Source organism: Neolamprologus brichardi, chromosome 17 (genome assembly GCF_056152115.1).
Source record: "Neolamprologus brichardi isolate AB-2024 chromosome 17, ASM5615211v1, whole genome shotgun sequence".
NCBI lineage: Eukaryota > Metazoa > Chordata > Actinopteri > Cichliformes > Cichlidae > Neolamprologus > Neolamprologus brichardi.
The window spans coordinates 1,215,803-1,240,974 of NC_142120.1; the positions used below are offsets into that span (position 1 = coordinate 1,215,803).

Here is a 25,172-nt window from a genome sequence, read left to right on the forward strand (position 1 = left end):
ATGATGACTTTTTAAAGCAGGCCAAATGTTATATGTTTGTTCTGCATGTAGCCATCTCTCTGTATCTATTTTTTTTTACCATTTCTTAATATTCTTGTTATTTTTAACAAACTGTTACAGTTTAACTTTTATTTTATACTCTGACAACTAAAATTTCATGTAGTAATTAGAGGTGGGAATCACCATACATCCCACGATACGATATTATTGCAATTTTTTAAAATATTTTGCGATATTCAGATTCTGTACATAAAGGTAAACTTTATCAATATTCATTTTCTCTAATATCAAAGTCTCACACTCAGTCTTTCTCTCATTTCAGTTTGATTGTTGACAAACTGAACGGTTTGTATTACAGTCTAGTCCAACTTAACTGAATCAACCATCTGGTACAATTATAGCTATTCTGAACTATGCAGTTTATGAAAACTATGCAGCCCCTTCAGCAACTGAAGAATTTGAAAGTAAATTAAAACAAAATATAATTTTACATTAAATAAAAAAGTTTTAAACTTAATTAAAATAAAACATGTCTTAAATTAAAATAAGTAAACTGTCATGTTTATTGCTGCCAAAAACAAGTTAAACACATTTGGACAGTGAAGGAATGTCAGGATTCTTGCTCAGAAAAAGGATCAACATGCTCTGAAGTCAGAGCACAAAAACCTTTTTGTAACAAAATATCCATTTCTGCTGTCCCTGTATCCATACATTATTAGCAAACAAAATATCACCATGCTACACAGTATCCATTTTTCCCCACCCCTAGTAGTAATTCATTGACATCTTTATTTGAATAAATTGTGGCTGCAAAGAAGTAAGAGTTCTTCAGAAACGACATCAGAATGTGTGGACGGGGAGATTTGCACATGCGAGCTCGTGCACCGACAGGACGTGTGTGGTCTGAATTGGAGCCAGGCCTAATCTGTGACACTTGCACCAACAGCGCTCAGGTGGAAATGCGAGTCCTGTTTATATTAGTGAACTGAAACTGGGTCATGTTTGAGGACCACTGTGTCTAACAGCCAGTGTTGGTGTCATTAATGTTTCTGCTGTTTCGCCTCCATTTCTCTGGCAGCGCTGCATATACTGATGGTGAAAAAGTCCGTGTGCTCTGGCGTAACATCTAAGATTCAACAGTTTAATCAACACGCAGGACAGCAGCCACTGGATTCAGACAGTTTGCACCTGCAGCATCTTGTCATCATTCTGGAGTTGGCGTAGAATGTGACCTCCAAAGCACACATGGCGCTCAGTCACATTGTCATAGAGGACGCGTGGCAGTGCGGCGGACTTCTTCATTGGTGACATGGTCCCGGTAAGAGACTGTCTTAGCCATCGCTGTTGGGCCACTGCGCGTCTTTTGGCGATTTTGGCTGATGGTTTCTGCGTCTCACAAGCGTAGATTGCGGTCGGTATAACGAGCAGACGACTCTTCTTCCCCAGATCGATGTCTGGGGTCAACCAGATGAGCCGAAGCCGCTGGAAGACCGCACCCGCTTTCACGATCTGACACACGATGTCATGATCAGCATCTGCGTCGCTTGCAAGGTTGCACCTCGAGGTGGTTGCTGTCCTACCATAATGGGATCCTCCATAACGGCGTCACTGATCCTCCATCCCCGCTTGTTCCCGCTGATCTCCAAGCCCACTTTGGCCGCCTCTCGCCCCAAGCTTAATGTCCTGGTCTTCATGTTCTTCCAGATGTGAGCCAACAGAGCTGATCATCTGCACAGGCAGGGTCCTTCAGACGTGTTGGTGGATGCCAAGGTATCCCAAAGCTATCTTGGTCCATTGCAGTCCAAGAGGAAGGGAGAAACAGTGCGTCTTTGCCTCACACTGGTCTCAGTGTAACGAGTATATAAAATGTGTTGCATCACAAGAATCACGTGGCTTGCCGCGCACATCCCCACAGGACCCATATCAACACTTTCAAACACACACAGCTCCGTTGGAAGACCGTGGTTCAGGGGGTTGGGAAGCTCATCTTGTAACCGGAAGGTTGCCGGTTCAATCCCCTGCTCTGTCCGTCTCGGTCGTTGTGTCCTTGGGCAAGACACTTCACCTACCACCTACTGGTGTTGGCCAGAGGGGCCGATGGCGCGATATGGCAGCCTCGCCTCTGTCAGTCTGTCCCAGGGCAGCTGTGGCTACAACTGTAGCTGCCTCCACCAGTGTGTGAATGTGAGAGTGAATGAATAGTGGCATTGTAAAGCGCTTTGAGGGCCCCGAAAAGTGTAAATCTCTATATAAATCATTATTATACAGCAATATGTCCATGCAGCTTTGCAAATGATTATAAAACATTAAAATTAAGAACAAGGCTCTGCCTCTGGTAAAAGTCAGTTTGGACTTCCACATCGTTACGTGCAGCTACACCAACATGTCGAAGGACTTTAACAACAAAGAGCACATTTTTTCATTTTTGTGGTTTTAGAGGCGGCTTTCTAAATAAGAATTAAAGCCGTCATTGACAGAAGGAGAAATAAAGACGTCTCACACTGCATTTGAATGGCCCAACGAATATTTAAAGCCAAAAGAGCCAAAAAGAGAGAAAGAGAGACACCTCTGTACCTTCATCTGCCTCCTCTTCCTCAGTAGGTGATGCTAGGCGTCCTTTTTCTTCGTTGCTTCTTTCCATCTCCCTCTGGAGACTCACCACCTCGTACATAGCGTCGCTCTGACCCCCCCTCTCTGGTGCCTGCTGGGTAAACACGCAGACAAATAATGTCAGGTTGTGTAAGGGGGGGGTTCCTGTAGTAAAATGTGTCTTTTCAAGCCATGCTTTGAAATTACTTCAATTTTAATGACACATGTTCATTTATTTATGTTAAATCTAGAGTAATTATTACTAAAATACAACATTAACCGAGTGAAGAAATGCAGAGAGAACAGAGACGTCGTCAGCTCGACCTTCGGTGTCACAAGCAGCTGTTGTTCATTCACTCGAGCGCCGCTGCCGCGCTCCACCACCTGGTAGAACGGATCAATGAGCTGTATTGATCGGCCCACTTGCGCGGCGTCTAATGACCAACTCGCAGCACAAATTGGCAGAGAATATAAAGCCTGGCCTATTTTTAGAGAAAACTCGAGGAAACATCATTTGCTTTGCTCTGACCTCTGCCAGCGAATAGTTAACCCCACAGGATAAATTATTAACAGGGATAAAATCTGAACTGAAATTTGGGCCAAAGAAGCCACACTGCACAAACACAGCACCGACAGGAAGAGATGATGGGAAAATAATGAAAGAGGGGATTAAGCCAGACTGTTGATGTATAAAGGAGGAACATCTCGATGCCAAATGTTCCTGTTTGCTGAATGTTAGCATGTGAGAGTCCCGTGCAAATGTAGCAAACATAGCTTTGCTACATTTACCATCTACGAGCTTTGATCGTCTCTTTGTTCACAGTCCCAACACTTTCTGAATGCTGAAGCTTTTACGTGCTCACGTTTTTCTTTAGCAAAATAAAGCGATGTCACTGGTAGAAACATGTATGTGAGTGTGAGTGGCCCCACTCCACAGTTCCATCAACGAAGGAGTAAAAAATGTCCGGGACATCAAAGATCATGTTTCATTCATATTTTCAGCGAGATCATTTTATTTCATGTTTTACAGTTTTTAAATAAATGAACAAAGTTTGAGGACACTGCTATGGAAGCCCGTTTACGCCACTAAAATAAATAAATAAATAAATAAAATAAAAATCGACTACTAATCCACTAAAAAAAAAATAAAAATAAAAAATTTTAAAAAATCGTTTTTTTAACTCGAAATTTCGAGTTAGCTCTGCCAATCACTAATCTACGTGAATGAGGTCACTTTCTTGTTACCTGGAAGCATACGGCGCAGAGTAACATGCACTCAAACTGGATCACAACAAACCGGCTCTTTCGAGAGTACGTTGGCTGTAACGCCGTGTGATTCAGCTAATAACACAAGGATTTCATCACTTTTGAAGCCACGCTGAAAACACTCAGCAATCTGTGCATTCATGACTGGATGTAAAACTGCTAGCTTAGCTGTAGCATTTGTAGCTGTGGGCTTCAGCTTCCAGGTAACAAGAAAGTGACCTCATTCACGTAGATTACAGATTGGCAGCGCTAACTCTAAATTTAAACTTATTAACTTGAAATTGAGAAAAGCAAGTCGAAATTTAGAGTTATGGATCTTATTTTGTGGCAGAAACTTCCATACGCTGCACAGTGAGTACTTTACTAATGATTTTTTTACTACCCATCTTCCTGCCAAAGGGTTCTGGTTCTGAAGGACTATTTGGAGGTCCAGTTAGTGGATCGAGGCCTGTGGCAAAATCTTCAGTAGAGTCAATCTTTGTAGATTTTTAATGTGTGTTAGGATCCTTGTCTTGGTTTAGGAGCCATCCATTTAAAACAGATCTGATTTTTACTTCCAGGACTTTAACTGAATTTAGGAAGTGAAAGGTTTCCCCGAAAACTCCCAGTTCACCTTTACGTGGCCACAGGACCTGCACAATTACAATTACAAACCACTGATGCTGATTTTTTTAAAGATGTAGACACAATAAATGTTTTTTTACAGTTTGACTTCCACAGCAGTGGATCGATGCACCAGCACCTCTCCATGTCCAAGTTTCACACAAATTCTGACCCAAACCTTTTTGCATCTACTGTAACGTTTACATACGCTCTCTGCTGATCGTTTGAAGTGCTGCAAATTGTTATTATTGCTTTTGGGGAGGAAAAGAAATTGTATAAATGTAAAAGTCTAGTATGGATTCATTCATGGAGCTCAATCTTGAACTAATCTTGGATTCGTCCCAGTCATCCAGCCAACAGCACAACGGTTTGCTGCCTGTTGTTTAGTAAAGCACACACAGGAACTGACTCTTTGGTGTTTCAGAAACATGACAATAGGACTGCTTATTTTATATGCATGTGTATCACCTCTGATTGCCATCTTGTGCAAAAGCCTCCACACAATATTATCTTTTAATTAGCTCTTAACCACAGCACCAGTCCAACACTCTTCCATTTACTGAGGAGATAACTAGAGAGGCAATCAGGCAGACGAGTCAAACCGCTGCTGTTAATTACCCACGTGCACATAATGAGACAGTCTCTGCTCAGCTCCCACAATCCCAGGCTTCCCCACACTGCGCTGCTTCGCCAGCTCCCCACGGCCCACTAAAAGTGATCCGCTTTTTAACAAGGGAGCGGACGCTTGCAGCTTAACTGCAGCAAACGCTCAGACGGGAGCGCCTTTGTGGGCGGGAGGTGAGTGAAGGTGCACTTTTTTTAAAACAAAGAAATGTCATTGGGAATTCCAGAGGGCAAAAATGTCTGAAACATTTCCCAACACCTCACACAGGAAGCAGCTCATTTTTAATCAGCGATGCACCAACAAACTACGGTTCTGTTACTTAGTTGCAATAAGATCAAATGAGATGAAACTTGGCTGTTAATTCAGCATTGAGAAGGTTGACAGTGTGTCCAGACACGCGCTACATATCACAGTCTACTGTACAGAGAGATCAGACACGTAAACTCTGATGTTCGTTATAGTCACGCAGTTATTAATAAGACAGGAAGACGACAAGTGGAGGAAAACTGGGAGCTGTTCAAGTGGAAAGAGTTAGCAGATGAAACATTTGCACCATTATAACACAGACCTTTAGCTTATTTGATCAGTGAAGGTGCGTTTTTCCCCTCAGTCTGACCACCTCCACTCCACTCCACTCACCCCCCGAGCTGCCATCCACGCAAACTGGGACATTATTTGAAATTCTAAGTGCATAAAATAATGTAAATAATGTGTCTAATACAAAAGGATAATGATAAAATCTCATCTTGAATACAGTTAAGCTACCTAACCCAACTATTACATACTGCCCTTAAAGTATCCGATCAAACAAACCGTCTCATGTTACGGAGCGGCTGGAGCTCAGGAGGGAGAGCAGATCATCTACTGATCCCTGGCTGCTCCAGTCTGCATGCCAGAGTAACCTTGGGCAAGATACTGAAGTAATCAGATTATTAATGCTCAACAGAAAACACTAAAGTGTAAAACAAAGTGCCTGTATGAAGTGTTTTGAGTGCTCGTGTAGAAAAGTGCCATACAAGAAACAGTCCGTTCACATTTTACAGTCGGTCTGTCAGATAAGCTTTGACGTCATCGACACGCTCTCCTGTTATAAGGAAACAAGCACATGTAGGAGGTTTTGTAAGTTTCAGTAAAGATACCTGTCGGAGTCTGAGGTAGAAAGTCTCACTGAAGGTCTTGCGGCTGAAGTACCAGAAGCGCTCGTTTGACGGATAGACCCTGACTACAGTTTCCAACAGGAAGCGAACTGGCTCCACCACTTCGGTCACCACCAGGTCCACCGCCACCGTCATAAAGACCTGTTTATCTGCAGGAAAAAGCAAGCGTGATGAGACACCGTCTCTTTCTTTGTTACAGCTACAGAGTTACAGATGACATTTAAGGCGTGCGTACGATTGCCGGTAGGGCTGCCACGATTAGTCGACTGATTTAATAGTCGACGCGTCGTTTGAAGCTTTGTAAGATCACAAAAGACGCAGGAATAAGTAGTAGGATTTAAGAGTGTAATAACGGACTGAAACAGAAGATGGCAGCACTGCATGTACAAGGATGCCAGCTGCCGTTAAACCCCGAAGAAGAAGAAGCTGTGTCCCAGAATTCATAGCACAGCCCAGCTCAGTTTCCAACAATGGCGGCAGCTAGTTAGTTTTAATATTACTCTTATTATTCTTTCTGGGTCACAAAATAAACGTTTAACATGTTTTCAGGCGAGAATGTAGCTGTGTAAACCTCAAATATCTGCTCAGTTTATCAAGACACCACATATTTTCAAAAGCGCTCCGACGTTTTCGGAGACGTCTGTTAGCCACTAGCTCGATAGCTAGCCGGGGGCTAGGCTAACTAGAGCCGTGAGAACACCGGACTCCCGGCAGATCGTTTTCAAACCCACCGCCGTCTTTCACTACTCAGGTTAAACATGATATATAAGTCACTTAGATAACTTAAAATGTTATTGTTTGGGGTTTTTTTAGTATTTTATTTGTTCCTGAGTAAATCGGTTTGGCTGAGATTAAAGTTCTAGTTTTTACACAGCTGAATAAAGTCAAGCAGACAGCTGATTATCAGAAGTGTGAGATGCTCAAGAATTTACTCCGGTGTCCTGTTATATTTTAGATAGCAAGGAGTTTATTAAACTTCACCAAAACAATCTGCAAATTTCATTAAAATTTAATAAACTATCATCTTGTCTTTATTTTTAGTTAGCACATACCTTAAACACTTAAAGCTGTAAGCTAATGATAGTTATATAAGAGCAGATGCTGCTGGTGCAATAAGCTGTACGTTTTACGTCCAATGGATGATGATCTGATTAGTCGACTAATCGCAAAAATAATCGGTGACTAGTCGACTATCAAAATAATCGTTTGTGGCAGCCCTAATTGCCAGTCAGCTATAGTTCAGCTTTCAAAGCATTCAGCGCATCGGCATCGGTGTGTTCTCATTGTTTTGAAATGGTAAACCAGACCAAAAAAAAAACCCAACAGACAACAGCAACTTCAGAAACAGTCAAATCTCACTCAATGAATCCAGACATGCACATGTGCTGGGTTCTACTGTGAGGCAGAAAATCCTCACATCCTGCAGGGAGGCCACACCCCCTGGTGGATAAGCACTCCAAGTTCCCAACATGTCTGCAAGTTCAACTGTTCAGTGAAAAGTTTACACGACTAACTAAACCCAAAGCTTAACCAACCAGTTCTAAACAGATGTTTTGATTTATGCAACAACATCTTCATAACAAGAAGCTCCAAATGAACAAAATCACTTAATGTTTCTGTTCTGGAGACAAAAGGACAACGAGGCGAGAGACGCAGCGTCACAGCAGGGAGGTTTTATTATTTGAATCACGCCGTAAAGGAGCCGAGTGCATTTCTTAACCAGCAGCAAAAGAAAGTTGAGCTATGGTTGATTAAGTCGCCTGACTGCACAGATCGTTATTAAAAGAAGTCCATAAGCCTCACGTGCACCGAGACTTCCACACCGTACAAAATGCACGATAATGAGACGTTTCAAATACGATTTTCCTCTAATCTGTCTTTTTAAAGGGTCGGCACAGGGCTCCACACGCCACTAAACATTAGCATAGAGCTAGATTGATGCTCACCTGTACAGAGCTCACCTTCACTGCCTCCATCAACATCAACTTGCATTAAAAGCTGCAGGTTTCACTTGCAGGAAAAGTCAGAAAGCTGCTTTTAATTGGATTTCTTGTGAGCGTCCAAAGCTCAGTTACCTCTGATGCTCGACACAATTTGTTTATGCGTCCACATGTAAAACCAGCCGCAGGTCACACGTCCAGCTTCCACACAGCACAGAATGGATTAAGGCAATTATCACACCCACTCCAGTGCGAGCGCTTTCCCAAATGGGACCTTGAGCTTTTAGCAGTCGCACCGACAGTAATGTATGGAAATAAATCCTGTTGCATTTTATTTATTTGGGCTGTTATGCTGTTCGGGGTTTTCAGGGCAAGAATGCAAACGCAGCCCCGTTTTTGGCTTCGGTATCTCGGATCAGTGTTGAAACTTTATCCTCTATGAAAGTGGTACAAACCAAAACAGGTCACATCAAGCTAGAAGGAGAAAGAAAGAAAAGGAGTAATAATAACCTTTAGGCGTGTCTTCATTCAGTGGTTGAAAGGCCGCCATGTTGGGGTTCCAAGTTCCTGTGATAATGTAGGCCTTCCCGTCAGAGCTCTTCCCCATCGACTCCTGCGTACGGATTAACTGCTGGATTATTTTCTTGTAACAATCTTCTGGTTTCACAGCGAGCAGAGTTAGAGTTTGTGCTACTCACCATCTCTAGTAGATGCATGTCACTGTTGCAGACTTTCTGTCCTGGACTCAGCAGCATCCCAAAACACCTGGAGGGAAGACGCAGGAAGTTCAATCCACAAATCGATATCAGCTAACTGCACAGATACAGCCTGCATTCAGTCTGCAGAGTCGGGACAGGCGAGAAACCGGGCGACAGCTCAATGAGTCAAACTGCACTTTTACACAGTATAAAATGCTAAAGCTTAGTAACTCAGTGAGATGGTGAACAATGATTAACAACCACCAGAACAAACTCCAACAACCAGAATTAAGAAAAGTTAGAACAGGAAACTCTGCTTTCTATCATACACTGAATATTTGTGTAACTCCTGCTTGCTTGGACTATAACAGCCCACAGCTCCCCGACTGCTGCTCGCTGTCCCCCGGAGGACCCAGACAAGCATACATGACCATTTAAGGACGTCTCCTCACACTGGAGCTTAACCAATAAGACTTCCATGAAGTCTGTAATGCTGTTACTTATCCTGAAGTGAGCGTGGACTGAAAGCTGAAGGCTAAGATTACATTTAAGGAGATCGGGGTGCTGCTCACCTCTCGATGCCCAGCTCCTTGTTACACATCTGTTGGACTGAAACCACGACCTTCTTCTGGACGGACTGTCTCAGCTTGAAGTAGAACTTTTCTCTGTCCTTGGGCACAGGGCTGCAGGGAGCAAGAAGGATGAGTTACTGCACAAGTCCAGATGCCTGCATATGCAATAATGCTCATGTCAGTGCCATCTGTAAACTTGTTTTCCTGATCTTTTCTCTGGAAGATTATAATCTGAGCGTGATTGACAAAACATTACAAGTCCTCTGTTCAGTCTCTTCACTTCATCCCATCTCAGAAACCAGATGACAGCATGAAAATTGATCTCTACGTGTAACAAGATGATTTAAGATTATCAGCTTTATGCTCTTTGCAGGTGATAAAACACATTAAATCTTTCCCAACATCTCTGCCATCCTGACAGTCCTGTGATGAAGAGAGAAGAAATGCAGGTGTGTTTCTGCACGTGTGATCATGTACTTGTAGTTGCCTTTGCCATCATCCTCTTTGATCTCCAGTGTAACAGTGAAGGTATAGAGATCACCGTCAGGTGGACTGGACAGCGTCGTGTCTCTGATGTCTGCTGGTCGTGAAGAACGCCGAAAGGCCGTAGAGAAGCTGTACAAGATACGACTGACCTGGATGGACGAGGACAAGAGAAGATGGTCAAGCTCTGCAGGTAAAGATGATTAAAAAGACAGCATGAGTGATCACGTATGGATCAGCTACAGATAAATAACTCTGTACACACAAATGAAGAGCTGAGCAAGAAAAAAGACAACAGCGCCCTCAGCTGGTTGAATAGTGTCAGTACTTCTAATTCTGTGGTATGTTTACATAAAAATACAGCACATATACAAAACAAACAAACAAAATATTTGTAACAACATGATTTCCTGTTCTGAGCAACTCTCAACTTGCACGGCTGCAAAAACCCTAAAAATGTGCTGAACTTCGTCCAGTGAAGTTCTTGTTTTAGAGTCTGTGTGTTCAACTGAAAGAAACAAACCACCTCCAAGCTGCTCGTGAAACCCTCGTCTGCAGCTTCTGGACAACAGAAGGTCCAACAACCCAACATTCACACTTCTCTTTAAAGAGTACAGCGACAACCCACACATGTCACACCCGTTCTAAGACAGCCAGAGTTTGTAGCCCAAAAATATGGACTATTATGAAATGGTCAAAAACCTTGCAGGTTGTAGGAAGAGTGTGTCAGTGTCTGTCTGTCAGTCAGTAAAGGTACAATATTATGTTGGTTATTTACAGTGTTGGGAAGGTTACTTTTAAAATGTATTCCATTACAGATTACAGAATACATGCCCCAAAATGTATTCTGTAACGTATTCCGTTACGTTACTCAATGAGAGTAACGTATTCTGAATACTTTGGATTACTTAATATATTATCATGCTGTTTACAACTACATGAATGTACTATTGCTGTGATTTATTACTGTTACTGAAGGTCCGCGGCTCCGAACCGTAGTAAAGGGACCTCTGGCTAATACGGTGGGTTCTGTGTCGGCTCGTAGCTGAAAACTAGCTTTACTTTGTTGTCTGGGTCAACTTTGCTAGCAGAGACAGAGAGAGGCGTTGAAAGGCTGCTCCAACAGAACTTATTGTTTCAGAGGAAAACACGAACACGGTGTACAGTCGAGTCTTAATAGCTTACTTACAGCTGGGCTCGTCAGGCTCTCTTCTTGGCTGCAGTGGTTATTATTATATTTACATGCTTCCAGCTCCCGTTTTTGCTCGATGACAGCTCGTACTTTTCCTTTTTCTCCCTCCCTCGCTCACAGACACATAACGGGTATGGCAGTCCATTCTCCCTGCAGCACGGACTACACTGCCCATGATGCTACATTCTTTAGAGCTATACCTGTAGCATTCTGCCTGTTAGCTTAGCACAACAACAACAAAAAGGCCTCTCTCACCCAGGAAACACGCAGAGAGAGAGCGTCACCCTGTAACCATGGCAACCGTAACGCCGCCTGGAACAACAGAACGTAGCTGTCAAACAAAACCCAAACAGTCCTGACCCGCCACAATATGAAACAGGGAAGTACCGCCGTGTAATCCATTTATTTCAACAAAGTAACTGTATTCTAAATACCACCTTTTTAAACGGTAACTGTAACGGAATACAGTTACTCATATTTTGTGTTTTAAATACGTAACGGCGGTACATGTATTCCGTTACTCCCCAACACTGATTATTTATTGGTTATTTCATTGGCTGCATCAGCAGGAGGGTCTTTGTGGAGTAAAATATGATGCTGCAGTTTGTCATAAGAAGTAGAAAACTCACAGCCTCCTTGATGTGGCAGGAGAAAACATGGATCTGGAAGTCCTCCGAGCTCCGGTAACTCTCGGTGAAGGAAAAACAGTCACTTTCCACCGAGCCCTCTTGACCTCGAGCACAGAACAGCACCTTGTAGATCGGGAAGGAGGCGATCTCTATGCCTGTAGCCTGGTCCACAACCCTGCAGAATCACAATTCATTCTCAGACTTTCAGTGTAAAAGCACATTAGACTTATAAATATATTCATCTGTAATGTACTTCATTTCTAGAAATACATTTATACCAAGTTCCATCTATTTCCCCCAATTTCCAGCCCCTGAAAGCCCACACATCTATTAAAACACTTCATGCTCCCTCTGATCAGGTCACTTCATCTGTGACTAAACAGGAGAGTCCTCTAACGAGTTTCATCACTCGGTCTACGTTTCACTTCATCTCACTCATCTGTAAGTCTGGCTGACCTGACAGAGCCCTCAGGACCACAGGGGACGTGCAGCGTGATGGGGATGGGGATGGCGCTTTCAGCTCGCAGGGTGGCCATGGCCCTCTGTGCCTCCGCCTCATTACGAGGGGCTTTGACCCAGGTGCAACCCAGGTAGGACAGCTTGTTGAACTGCACACTGTCCTCCTCCAGGACCGTTGGGCTTTGTGGTGGTGGACATGCTTCTGTGAACGGACATGAAGGTTTCTGGTGGTTATTCTTCTTTTGACCCGTGTCAGTATAACAGCTGTTTCACTAGCATGTAAAAATAGCAGAGAGGAAACCACAAAAACACTGAGAAGAAGTAAAGATGAAAAGAAGGTGAGGAAGAGTGATACAGGAAGTTGTGGGGTGGGGGGGTTCTTCTCTAAAAGGACTTAACCCGGAACTTTGAAACTCTGCAAACAGGAAGCAGAACAATAAAAGCTGCAGCTGGACTTCCACTGCTGAGTGGCTCTTATGCTACATCATGCAAACCAGTTCCTCTTCGCTGCCTCTGCAGCTGTGCAGCAACACTGCTGCAGAATCATGGCAGCTTGGAAAACGAACGAAACAATAAGAACAAAGTATGGATTTATGAATATTGTTCTGTACGTGTAAGGTGGGCGTCAGTGAAGATGTTTAATCCCTGTCCCTGCATTCACTGGCTGCCAAAACATCAGGACATGCCAAAGCATGGAAATAATCCTGTGTGGTTTAGCCAAGAGAACGAGGAACCCAGCAGCCGTGAATGTTCTGCGCTATAATCTGCACACTTTGAACATCACTGCCGTCCCGTGAGCTTTTCACCGCGGAGCTGCAGGTTAAAAACCAGCCTGACGTTGTGTTCCAACAAGGACCTGGAAGTGTAAACACTGCTTCAGAGCAGTGTTTGCTGAACCAAAGTATCATGGGTCAAAGTATCAGAAGTGGCAACATTAGAAAGTTAAAAAAATATTTATAATAATAATTTTAGTTTTCTAAATATATAAAACGTCACCTAAGTCGATATCTCTGCTTTGATTTACTTCTATACTCACTGACCTCTCCTTAGAGCATATTTAAGGTTAATAAATATTAATATTAACTAACAAAAGTTTTTCTTTCCTCCATGTACAAAGCAAACTGTCCTCGCTGATGCACACGTGGTTAAAGCAACATCACAGTTCAGATTGCAGCCTTGCTAATCTGATGTTATTAAAACTGGATGTGTGTGTTTACATATCTTTGTGGGGACCAACAACTGGAAGTTTACCGTGCTCGTGGGGCCGACCGCCTTTATGGGGACAAAAGTCTGGTAACACAAGTTTGACATTTTTCAGACTCAAAATGTGGTTTTGTGTCAGGGTCAGTTAGGTTAGGGTTAGGCATTCATGTTTGATGGTTAGGGTAGGCAGCTATGAACACACACCTGTGTGTGCAGCACACAAATTAATGTTTTCAAAGCAAGAATGTGGAAACATTACTTCTTTTGTGCTGCAGCGTTTACAGCGAACAAACACTGAGTGTGTTCACATCACTGCAATAAATAATAATCACTGTCCCACAACGTTATCAAGATAAGCTTTACAGAACAGTAGCACAAACCCTGCAATTTCTGCAGTCTGCCTTTGATGTCGTTCAGTCCCATTTAACTCAACTTAAGTTGGTGTTAAATCCAGAGAAATCCAAGTTCATGTTAATCTCAAATGGCAAAGAGTTGTTAGCTACGTCTCCTAAGATTAAAATAATTCAAGGAACTGAAATTGAAATGGTCACATCTTACAAGTATCTAGGGATCATTATAGATCAGAATTTATCATTTCAGACTCACATTCAAAGGCTTGTGTCGAAGTTAAAACTGAAACTTTACTTTTTTAGAAACCAATCCTGTTTCTCCAAGTGAGAAAACATTTGATTCGTGCGACCTTTTGACCTTTATTGGATTATGGTGACCTGCTTTTTATGAATGCACCTGCCCACCACCTAAAGAGGTTGGATACTGTGCACCATTGTGCTTTACGTTTTATTACTGGCTATGGAAATCGTGTACATCATTGTTCTTTGTATGCTGCTGCTAAATGTCCATCTTTGCATATTCACAGACTCTCCCATTGGTTGATCTTTATCTATAAATCTCTCCTTGGGCAGGATCTTATTTATGTGTTTATATGTGTAAAAACCACAACCAATACAGCCTTCATTCGAACAAAATCATACAATTGATTGTCCCAAAAATCAAAACAGAATTGGGGAAAAAGGCTTTTAAATACGCTGCCCCTGCTTCCTGGAATAATCTGCAGGAGGAACTGAAATGATCAGGATTACCTCGGGAAAGTTTAAGTCTGTCTTAAAGCAACGAGAGAATAACTCTTTTACTCAGTGTGATTGTTTTTAATGTACTCTTAATTTGATCTGTTATTGTATATTTTACACATGTTGGTATGGGATATTGTATTTGTTTTAAATGTTATACACCTATGTGGTATGTGACTGTTGTTGCCATGATACCAGGTCTCTCTTGGAAATGAGATTTTTAATCTCAATGAGATTTTTTACCTGGATAAATAAAGGACTAATAAAAAAAAAACATGACGACCACAAACACCATCCATCCAGTAACAATGACATTGAAACTTGTTTAATCAAAACGTACCAATTCCCAAGTATCAGTGCTACTACAGTATATTAAACACTAACTTGATATCACTGCTTTGCGACTGGGAGAACGAAGAAACAGACCTGAATGTGTACCTGCAGGCTGGGTCTGTAGGACTCGGCTCTCTGGCTCCTTCTGCTTCTCCATCTTTTCCACATTGCTCTTCTCCACCTTCACTTCATCATCATCATCCAACACCTCCTCCATAGCTTTTTCCAGCTGTTCACTCCCATTCCAAGACATCTTAGTGAGAAAGAAGCAACACAAAAGGTGAAACAGGAACAAGGAGAGATGAAAACAGGGTGGAGCAAAGGTGACAAACCAAACAAAGAGGTCTGTCTTTAACTGATGCAATCAGCTGACATCCACAGATTTACATACAAATGCAGGTGTAAACAGTCCTGATGCGTGGGGATTAAACTAATCAAACTGGTGATACCCAGGCACAACAAAAACCAGAAGGACAATGATGCTCAAACGTGCTCAGCTTTCAGGCAGCCAAAAACAGAAGTCGGTTAAATATGAAATTGCATCCATATGCAGTTCCGACCTTGAGTCTCGGTTTTCCCTCAGAGCCCTGCGGCGAGCCTGCAGAGCTGGACTGCACCAGAACAAACTCCTCACTAGTGACGGTGGCCACGGACTCAGTGGAGCTGCTGACTTTGCCCAGTGAGGAGTTGTCATCCATGGCTAGCCGCTTTCCTGAGGGCCGGCCAGGAGAACAGGGTGAAGCTCTCCCCTTCCTCCTGTGTGCCCAGCTCCAGAGGAAGGTATCCTGCATGCACAAGGAACAGAGCAACAGACCATTCAGCTGCTCGTCTTACAGTTTGGTAAACAGCATTTAGGTTTTGAAAGCCTGCGATGCATTTAAACACAAAGCAACATGAAACCACAGTTTTGCAAACCAAAACATGAAGTTACAAGAACCTAATCCAGGCACATTATCATCTTTGACTTAATCCTCGCCTAGTAGTTTGGAAAATGTGTAAACTTAATCTCAGATCTGCAGTTGCTAAATTCCTGAGATTGTTTGCATGCCCTTGGGGTGTTATTAAAATCTCTTAAATCTCTCATGTGCCATTTCACTGAGCGTCGCTGACGGGCCGGGCTGGCAGCTGAACGGGCTCGTTGGGCTTTCCTTAGTGTCCACATGTTTACGACAAACATGCTGAACTCGGGCATCTTTATTCAGCACCTCTCTTTCTTCCTGCTGCACTACTCCTCTGTCATAACCAAAGAAATATGGACAGTCATCTCTACACGACTTCCCTCACACCCTTTTATGGAGCAAACTTTATAGGCTCTTTCATTTGGCTGCGATTCAGCAGAGTTGAGCTTTTCCTGCTAACTAAACAACAGATTACTCTGGCTGGTGATTACTTATCGTTAGGCTAGCATTCGTTTCTATCCGATGCCCTTTTTACTTTGCATTTGTGGACACGTGTGTTAACAACAAACACAGTCTGGACCTCTGTGCCAGCCCTGCATGTCACACCCTGCTCCTTCAATAGCTGAACTGGGAGTTGTTCAACAACACAAAGGAGCGTGCTCCATGCAGAGCTCGTTGATATGCGGTTATATGCAAGCGCAGATAGTTTGTGCAACTGTTTACATAAAAGGTAACACCTTCATTAGCCGAGCTGAAAAACAGCCGGTCACACTTGACTCAGTGAAGTGTAATCAGTGAACCATTTGCTCTGTTATCTGCAGCTAAACAGCATAAAATTAATTAGTTTAAACATGCAACTGAAACTTTTCTCTGTTTTGTGTAATTGTAACCTGCACATGTTTGGATTTCAAACCCAACACCAATGCATCGTGTTAAATCGATTGCGGGGTTTTGCAGCATTTATGATGACACTGTGGGGCTCGGGGGCGAGGTGCAGGGCGGAGCCAAGCCTTCAAATTGGCAAATGCACATCGTCAAAGTAATGAAAGAGGTTATTCATTCACACAGAGCGAAACGATTACATGCAGACAGAAGGCACTCATTCACACTAACTCAGGCAAATTATATTCACACATGCATGTGCACACAGACACAAGCAAGCACTGGAAAAGCAACAGGGTCATGTGCTCCATTCAGACTTATTCAGTTACACAGACGACACTCCCATCGACCGGCTTACGGAAGAAGCTGCGATGAGAAGAACCAGTGAGACAGAGCACTGAGAAAGTTTGTCATTTATAGCAAAAGCCTGCTTCACTTGTGTTGCACTTACTCATGCTGAATCACTCTTAATCATCACTGTGCAAGTTCCACACAAACAGTCGGGTGTAGACAAAGCAGCACAGAATGTGTGTTTGTCAATAAAATCCCTTCTTTTTAGAAATAAAACTAAACATTTAAGAAGCTTCTGACTGTTGACTAACTTATCAACCATGACCTAACTTTAGATCAGTAAGCCAGTTGGTCATTTCAAACCTTACTTCCTGCACATTGTGGGTTTCTGCTCGGGCTGAACCGTCCCTTGCAGAAATCTGCACCCGGTCATTACCAGCCTGTTCAGCACTGTCCCAGATGATACCAACAACTGCCTGCATGGAAACTGTGAGCTGCCAGTGGGTTGGACAGACTGCGCCCACATGAGCTGGGCTCACCAGCCACAATGTGTCTGTAAGGGTGAGTGAGGGCGCTGCCCTGCTGCTCTGTGACCTGACCTCACGTCCTGGAGGACGGTGGACACAAACACTCGTGACGCTTCATTTGAGCTTCGTCTAATCCCAGCTCTTCCATGCGTTTTGGCATCTTTAGCTGCAGCTATCATTGCAACACGTCTCCATCGCACAACTTATTGTGTCTTAGACGACGTGGCCAACCCGCCGTCTGCTCCTTTGCCTCCTGTCATTGACAGAAAGATTAAGCGCGCTGAATAAACCTGCCACTGCGCCACAGCAAACCTGTTAACCTGGTACTAAACATAATACATTAGGTTAGGGTTACTATTTTAAGAGCAGATAAGCAGTGCTTCCTTTTCGTGCAGTCATTTGCCTGCATCTACATTTCAGCCAGTGCACCTGTGTTATAATCAAGCATATAAAACCTGCTAACTGGGTATGTGTTGGACAGGTGTCTCGTGTCTGACCAGGTAGCCTCTTTCTAGGATCTGGGTGTGGCGCTCACACTGACAAGTTCATTTCCCTGTATTCATGTTCCTGGTAAGGCCAGCAGGGCAAACTGATTGATTTCATTGAGACAAGTAACCAGAGTCAGGTCTGACATCTGAACATGACTGAGACACGCAGACAAAGACAAAATCAGTTAAAGCAGCTCTGAAGTTTGCTGTGAATAAGCAGCGTTCTGCCTCTCAGTGACACCTGACACCTGTCACTGAATCACTTCCCGTTAGCTCTGACACCACAGTTATTTTCATGCAACTTGTGACGTTTTTCTTTATAGCACTTTCAAAATTATCTCAACCAGACGTTCAGGGTTTCACACTTCAGTGCATCTTTGAGACAACATGTGCTGAACACTGTACATCACAGCAGCACATCAAGTGTTCCAGTTATACTGGTTAGCTTTTTTAAAACACTTTTTAAAGTAAGCCAAAGAAACACCCTTGGTTTGAAGCCAGGGACAAAGCCGAGCCTATCACCTGTTTATTCCAGTTTGCCGATACCGCCACAGCCTACGCCAGTTAAAGCAAACAGAAGCTTCTTGTTAAATACTACCCGTTTTTCTCCATGTCGATAAAGTTTTACAATCTTTTTATCACTGATTAATCGGACAGTTATCACGTTATACGTGTGTGCATGTACGTCACAAAAGATTCTGTTTCAGGTTGTCCTGTTTAAGTCTTTTCCTCATAAAGACTCCTGATGACTCCACACATCCCACGTGGCAAATAAAACCCCCAAAATATTTTGTTAACTCCAACTGGGAATTACTCTGAGGTCAATGTGCAGCTCCACGGTACTCAGTAAAAGCAGCTTTATTGACTCGGACGACGGAATGATAACTTTGTATTTGAGGAAACAACGCTTTTTACAGAAACACGTGAAAAACGGACGTTTGTATCACAATAAAAATATGATGAAAGAGCCGGCTCTTTCCTTAATCATCCATCCTCTTCTGCTCATCCAGTTCAGGGTTGTTGGGGAGGACGGAGCATATCCCAGCTGCCACAGGGAGAAAGACGGGGTCCACGCTGGACAGGTCACCAGTGTGTCGCAGGACTCAGAGGCAGACGACCACATTTAGACCTGTTTGCAATTTAGAATCACCGATCAACCGAACCCCACCGAGTCCTTGTCTTTGGACTGTGGGAGGAAGCCGGAGTACCGGGGAGAGACCCCGTGCAGGCACAGGGAGATCATGCAGAGTGCACACAGAAAAGCACCAGGTGGGTTAGAACCTGGCTCTGCTGTGAGGCTGACCCCCATGCATGTGCTGCCTTTAATCAGGAAACACTGACACACCACTTCACTTGTTTCCCTCTCCAGCTGGCCACGAAACATGATATTCCTCTCATGTTGCCAACTAGAAAACAGCAGTATCATCGCTGTGTTCTCTCACAGAGCAAACCATTATCATTTACATCTTTTAAAGCCCAGCTCCATCTCACACATGCAGCTGCGGTTTGTGGATAAAGTCCTGCACGTCTCCTGTACTGATGATGTCATCCTGGAGCGGATGCACAGACAGAACAGATGCTGTGACACTACGACAGCAGCTGGGACGAAGTACAGACACGTTAGTTTGGACACTTAGCTAAAGCTTTCTAAACGACCTTTCTGAATAAGACACGTTCAGGTGTTGGCTCGGAGATCTTTGCACCGCCTTCACCTGACAGTGTTTGTGGTTTGACACTCACAGAAATGTTTTCTCCCGTGTTAAGGGGGAATTTTGTCGTTAATTACTGCAGTAAACTGTTTCTGCTCCTCTCACCGATGATGACTACAGGCCCGTATGGAGCACATCACCACCACCGCAGGCTAGCTCGGCATACTTGGAAGCTTTCTTCTTCAAACAGCAGTTTAACGACAGCTGAACGACATCGACATGGCATTACGCCAGAAACGCATCTCAGCTGCTGTCAAACACACATTAGTAAAGCGAACAGATTTCCTTCACTAGCTAACTGAGCGTAAACGACAGGCGGGCTAACTTATCCACAGAGCCACGAACACCACGCTGACACCAACACAAACTTGTCACCAGCACAACTCGAGACAAGTAGCCAGTTGTCAGAAAGGTGAAGGCAGGGTTTACATCGCAGTACCTGTACGTGCCAGGCTACATATAACAGCTAAAGCTAAGTTTGGCTAACGCTAACCAGCTCGAAGTCCAACACACTCAGACCACTACTCGGAGGGAAAATGAGGGGGGGAGAGAAGGAAAGCGCCATTCGTGGAGTTTGTGAAGGTAAATGTGACAGTGCGATGATCACAAGTGTTGATAAGAGAGCTGTCAACTTACTTGTTTTGAGCCTCAGAGTTGCCTGCTGGAGTTGCAACGAAGATCGTGTGTGTTTGAGATGAATCACTCGGGAATCACTCGCTTTCCGGTTTGGAATTTTAGCGTTATCTCACGCATGCGCCGTGCTCCTATAGTCTGGCTGTAGTAAACTGTGTATACGTCCTTCGTTCGTGTAAAATTGCCATATTACAAAAAATGAAAGCAAACTTTTGTTTTTGTTAAACACGTGGTTACAATTGACTGAAACTGAGACTAAATAAAGACTTTGTTCTGCAAACTGATGACTTTATCTTGTAATGGTTGTGTTCCTCATGACAATGATTACCCGGGGGTCAAACTTCATGTGGTCAGAGCGGCTCGTGATTAAAAACGTTACTGAAAGCTTCATTTTCTTTTCTGCCCTTTAACCCTTGACTGATTCTGAGCTGAGCATGCATGAATTAATATATGATTATTTTTTAAAGCAGCGATTGACTAAAAACATGCAATAATACACAGAAATACAATAAGCTAAGGTAAAAACAAAGTTTACACATAAAAGCGTTTCAATCACGTTGAGGTCTATAGGCTCTATGTTTCTGTATCCAGGTATGTTTTCACTGCATTCAGTGTGTTTGGGGTCATAGTCATGCCCCAAAATGAAACTGCTGCCAATCAGATGCTTCTCAGAAAGTGTTGCATGGTAACGGTACTTTTCCGAGTCCATAATTCCATCATTTTTAAAAAGATGTGAACACAACTGCCTGAAATGTAGAGCGTCCAGCATGTTTTACAGATGCTGTAGGCACTCACTGTTGTACCTCTCTCCTGACCTCCAGATATACTGACAACAAGTAGGATCGACTGAAGGGCCAGATGCATCTTTAAGGTCCTGTGTCAGGTCTTTTCAGGATTGTTTCCTATTGACTTGACGTGACTTTTGAATACTGCTCATCTGCTGTAGCTTTTGTAGATTCAACTAAAGAAATGTGAACAAACTCTTTGCCAAGTCGTCTGTTCTGTGTAGATACAACCCTGGTTCTTCCCCTGAGTCCTGTGGTCAGCTACAATAACTACGTGAAAAAGCAGCCAGTGTCCAAAGAAAAATATATTTTAAAAATTACAAGAAAGTCTGTCTCCTTTATCAGAGTCTCAGACTTAAATGAGCTGCTGACACATCCACACAGCCACAAATATTTCCCAAAATGTTGTGTTTGCTTCTTTTTTTTACTTTTCAAATATTGTATAAGAAGACAAAACTGCAAACATGAATACAATATCTTTCCCTCACTCTTCACTGAAGCCTTTCATTGAACTACCAAATAAACACATCGGTCCTCTCTTTCACACGTGGCAGCACTTCTGCTGTGATTATGTTCGTATTTAATAAAATCAGTGCAGACATACGTGTGCACACGAGTCTGTGACAGCAGACAGCCGAGCCCTCGACATGTTTGTGCGGGTTAGGGTTAGGCCTTCATATTGAATCATTTTTGGCTTTTTAAAGAACTTATTTTAACATCGCACTCAACAACAAACAAATCCTCCCTAACAAAAAAAGTCACTTGCATTCGATTTCTTCACGTCAACATACAGGCCACAAGTACAGGTGACACCTGCCTTATATGAAAAGAAACCTTTGTATATATATTTAAGATTCAAGAGCTTTATTGTTAATACAGCAGCATGCACAGGATACAGAGAACTGAAAATCTGTTTCACCCTAAGCCCCCCATGGTGCATTTAAGTATATAAAAATATCCCCAAGAGATATAAAACTATAAAATACAAATAAATAACGTGCTAAATTTTGGTAAAGTAAGGGATAAAAGCTACTAATGACTAACTATATAATATCAACTGTATGATAAACAAAGGCAGGACAGATGGTAAATGGCATGATGGCAGCTACATTGTAGCCACAGCCACCCTGGGGCGCACTGACAGAGGCGAGGCTGCCGGACACTGGCGCCACCGGGCCCTCTGACCACCACCAGTAGGCAACAGCTGAAGTGTCTTGCCCAAGGACACAACGACCGAGACTGACCAAGCCGGGGCTCGAACCGGCAACCTTCCGATTACAAGGTGACCTCCCAACTCTTGAGCCACGATCGCCCCGAGGACAGAGACAATACAAAGTGTGCAGTGGTTTTGAAAACCAGGTTCAAATTATTGTCAGGATATTATAGACGAGACATGACGAAGACAAGCAAGATGTGCAAATGTAGCACAGTTTAGATGTGTGTCCAGTAACTAACTAATGTGTGTGTGTGTGTGTGTGTGTGTGTGTGCGTGTGTGTGTGTGTGTGTGTGTGTGTGTGTGTGTGTGTGTGTGTGTGTGTGTGTGTGTGTGTGTGTGTGTGTAGTCTTGGGAATAACCACACAAAAACTCCATTTAAGCAGTTACAAATCTTTTATTTGTCAAAAGTTAACACCATTAAATAACAGTTTTTGTATTCGTTTGTATTTTAACCACGTCTCTAAAAATCATTTTCTTTAATATTTGTCAAAGATTACTGGTTAAGTAAAGAGTAAAATAGATAGCAGGTAATACAATGTCTAAATAATTGAATAATGACAATAAAACTATCGTAGCGGCAGCAACGCGTCCACGTCGTTCAGCTCACCCACTGAAACCTCTGCACACACGCTGTTAGTTCTTTATTTGCTCGTGTTAGTTCATCTGGAGAAAACCAATTCTTTCATGTGGTCTTCAGAAGGTTGGATATGCACAGCACAATAATGGCACTGCAGTTAAAACTGATTTAATTATGAAAAAGTAATTAAGAAGCTGGTAATAAAGTCTGATTATGCACGGCTGGAGGAGAGGTTCGAAAAGTGCATCTGATTTTGTTCCTAAATACTTGGATCTCTCCAACATTCCCACACAAATCCCAAAGCTTTCCTGCTCTGCTTCTTCAGGCCTCCGACTCCTGCTGCACACAGATATCAAAACAACAACAGCAAATATTATTGCAAGCAACAGCATCATGTAGAAAAGCATCACTGTGAGATGACGTACGCACACCTTCTCACCACACAGGGAAAACAACATGAATGTGGATATTTGCATCGTTATGAGCGCAGGAAGAGTGCGTAGACAAAATAGCACGAATCAGTAAATCCCTCTTTAAACACCCAGCGTGCATCTCCCCCTCCGTCACCAATGTTTTCTGGTTACTATTTACATTTCAAACTTTTTGCATTTCTGTCAGTAAAGAGAATTTCATTCAGTTCATTTCAAGTCCCACTGCTGCGTTCGGGGGCTCGGGCATCCTTTGTTCACAGGTTTCCACATCCGAGGGGAAGCTCGAGCTAAACGCTCACAGCGTGTCTATCTACACGTGCCTCACCACCACACCTCACTGCTGGGCACAGCAATCCCAATATTACCCCCTTCACAATATCACCGATGACATGAAAATCGCTGAAAGGAGATGAAGAGCTGCGGTAGTTTGCATAGAGAGATCTCCAGTCGTCCAGCCTCAACGTTATCTGAACGCCTCCCAGGACCACACGGGGCATCGTTTCTCGCGTTTCTTGCTACTTACCTCTTTATATTACTTCATGGCCGTCACTGGGAAGATATGTAGCATGAAAATAATCCCACAACTTATCCGTAATAGCCCTCGGTCGGTAAAGACACGGAAACAGTCGACAGTGAACGAGTGTAAGCGTTTAGCCACACCCCTAATTCAGGGTTTAGGGACTTTTATCTACTGTGAATCGAAGAATTATTACTTTCTGAGTGAGCATGAAAATGTACAATTTAAGAGTATAAAGGAAGGACTCAGGCTGAACGGCGTCCGTTTATAGTCAGTCTCATCTTCTCAGCAAATAAACGGGATAAAGGAATCTCCACAAACAGCCTTTGTTTTTGTTTCGTGGTTGTGTTAGTGGTGGTGCTGGTGTGTGTAAGGGAACACAGGGGAATCTGTGTGTGTAGAGGTCAAAGGTCAAGGAGGAATTTTCTTTTTTTTCTTTTTTTCGTTAGAGAGGAGGGGGGAGGGGGCGGTCACACTTCGGTGCTGATGGCGCGTGTGTTGGTGTAGAAGTCAGGAGGCCGACCTCGCTGCGTCTCCCTCAGCAGGGAGCCTCGGACCGCGGGCAACGGCATCGACAGCGCCTGGTTGTCATAGTGCGTGGGCATGTAGGTGATGCGCTCGCCACCGTTGCGCATTTCATCTGTAGTGCGGATGTAAAAGGGCGAGTCGTAGGGTGAGCAGGTGGGGCAGTAGCTGCGGCGCCCCCTGGTGGTTTTGGTGGGTTTGTAGGATTTGGGCGGCACCGGTGGCGACAGGGACAGCGGGGTGGCGATGGGTCCGTCCAGGCCTGACACACTGCAGGCGTTGCAGGCGAAGTGTTGCTGGGAGATGGAGCCGCTGTCAGACCCATTCTTCTTGCAGCAGTAGTACTGCAGAGAGAGAAAAAGGCGTCGCTGTGGCTAAACTCAGGTTTCTGACAAATAAACGTACACTGATGCTACCAGTAATCATTTCCTTTCAGTACAACTTCAACTGTTTCCTGTGTGGATCTATTGTGTGGCTCGACAACACTGCGTCTGTTACAGAGTCCAAAAATCCTATTTTTCACAGACAAATGAATGCATCATCTTCCTAGTCCTTTTTTGTGTCCTTTTATAAAGATATTGGGGCTAATTTCTATATTTCTAAAAGAAAGCAACTCCACTGAGAACCAGATAGGATGAACTGTACAGTAAAGTAGTACAAACATACCTGGAGTCTACAATAACACAGCACGGCTATGATACACAGAAGTATCACTGTGGCCAGTATTCCTCCGGTTATGACAACAGTTCCAGCTGTCATCCGACCAGCTCTCCATCAAACTCTGAGACAGGCACAGGAAATGCATTTAGAAAGAGCGTTCGCACTGCCGACCCGATATGAAGCGTGAAGTCATG

The 25,172-nt window shown here is 43.5% G+C and overlaps 2 protein-coding genes across 3 annotated transcripts in view; both read right to left on the minus strand.

Moving 5' to 3' along the window:
• The window catches only part of rabgap1l (RAB GTPase activating protein 1-like), a 106,915-nt gene extending 86,425 nt beyond the window's left edge, over window positions 1–20,490 (minus strand). Inside the window, exons 1-11 of one of the 2 annotated variants that reach the window (XM_087830280.1) lie at window positions 20,270–20,490; window positions 15,398–15,622; window positions 14,943–15,090; window positions 12,211–12,415; window positions 11,755–11,929; window positions 9,928–10,085; window positions 9,451–9,561; window positions 8,879–8,945; window positions 8,691–8,793; window positions 6,223–6,389; window positions 2,575–2,704 (exon numbers count right to left, since the gene is read on the minus strand). In XM_087830280.1, coding sequence (XP_087686406.1) covers window positions 2,575–2,704; window positions 6,223–6,389; window positions 8,691–8,793; window positions 8,879–8,945; window positions 9,451–9,561; window positions 9,928–10,085; window positions 11,755–11,929; window positions 12,211–12,415; window positions 14,943–15,090; window positions 15,398–15,535 — 1,402 coding nt within the window. In that variant the 5' untranslated portion in view covers window positions 15,536–15,622; window positions 20,270–20,490. Of the gene's footprint in view, window positions 1–2,574; window positions 2,705–6,222; window positions 6,390–8,690; window positions 8,794–8,878; window positions 8,946–9,450; window positions 9,562–9,927; window positions 10,086–11,754; window positions 11,930–12,210; window positions 12,416–14,930; window positions 15,091–15,397; window positions 15,623–20,269 lie in introns of both variants that reach the window. The other variant, XM_087830279.1, reaches the window with a different exon arrangement.
• Window positions 20,491–22,701: 2,211 nt separating this feature from the next.
• fam163ab (family with sequence similarity 163 member Ab) overlaps window positions 22,702–25,172 on the minus strand; it is a 28,062-nt gene continuing 25,591 nt past the window's right edge. The window contains exons 4-5 of the mRNA XM_087830628.1: window positions 24,985–25,099; window positions 22,702–24,662 (exon numbers count right to left, since the gene is read on the minus strand). Of these exons, the coding sequence (XP_087686754.1) occupies window positions 24,264–24,662; window positions 24,985–25,077 (492 nt within the window). The 5' untranslated portion in view covers window positions 25,078–25,099 and the 3' untranslated portion in view covers window positions 22,702–24,263. The remainder of the gene's footprint in view (window positions 24,663–24,984; window positions 25,100–25,172) is intronic.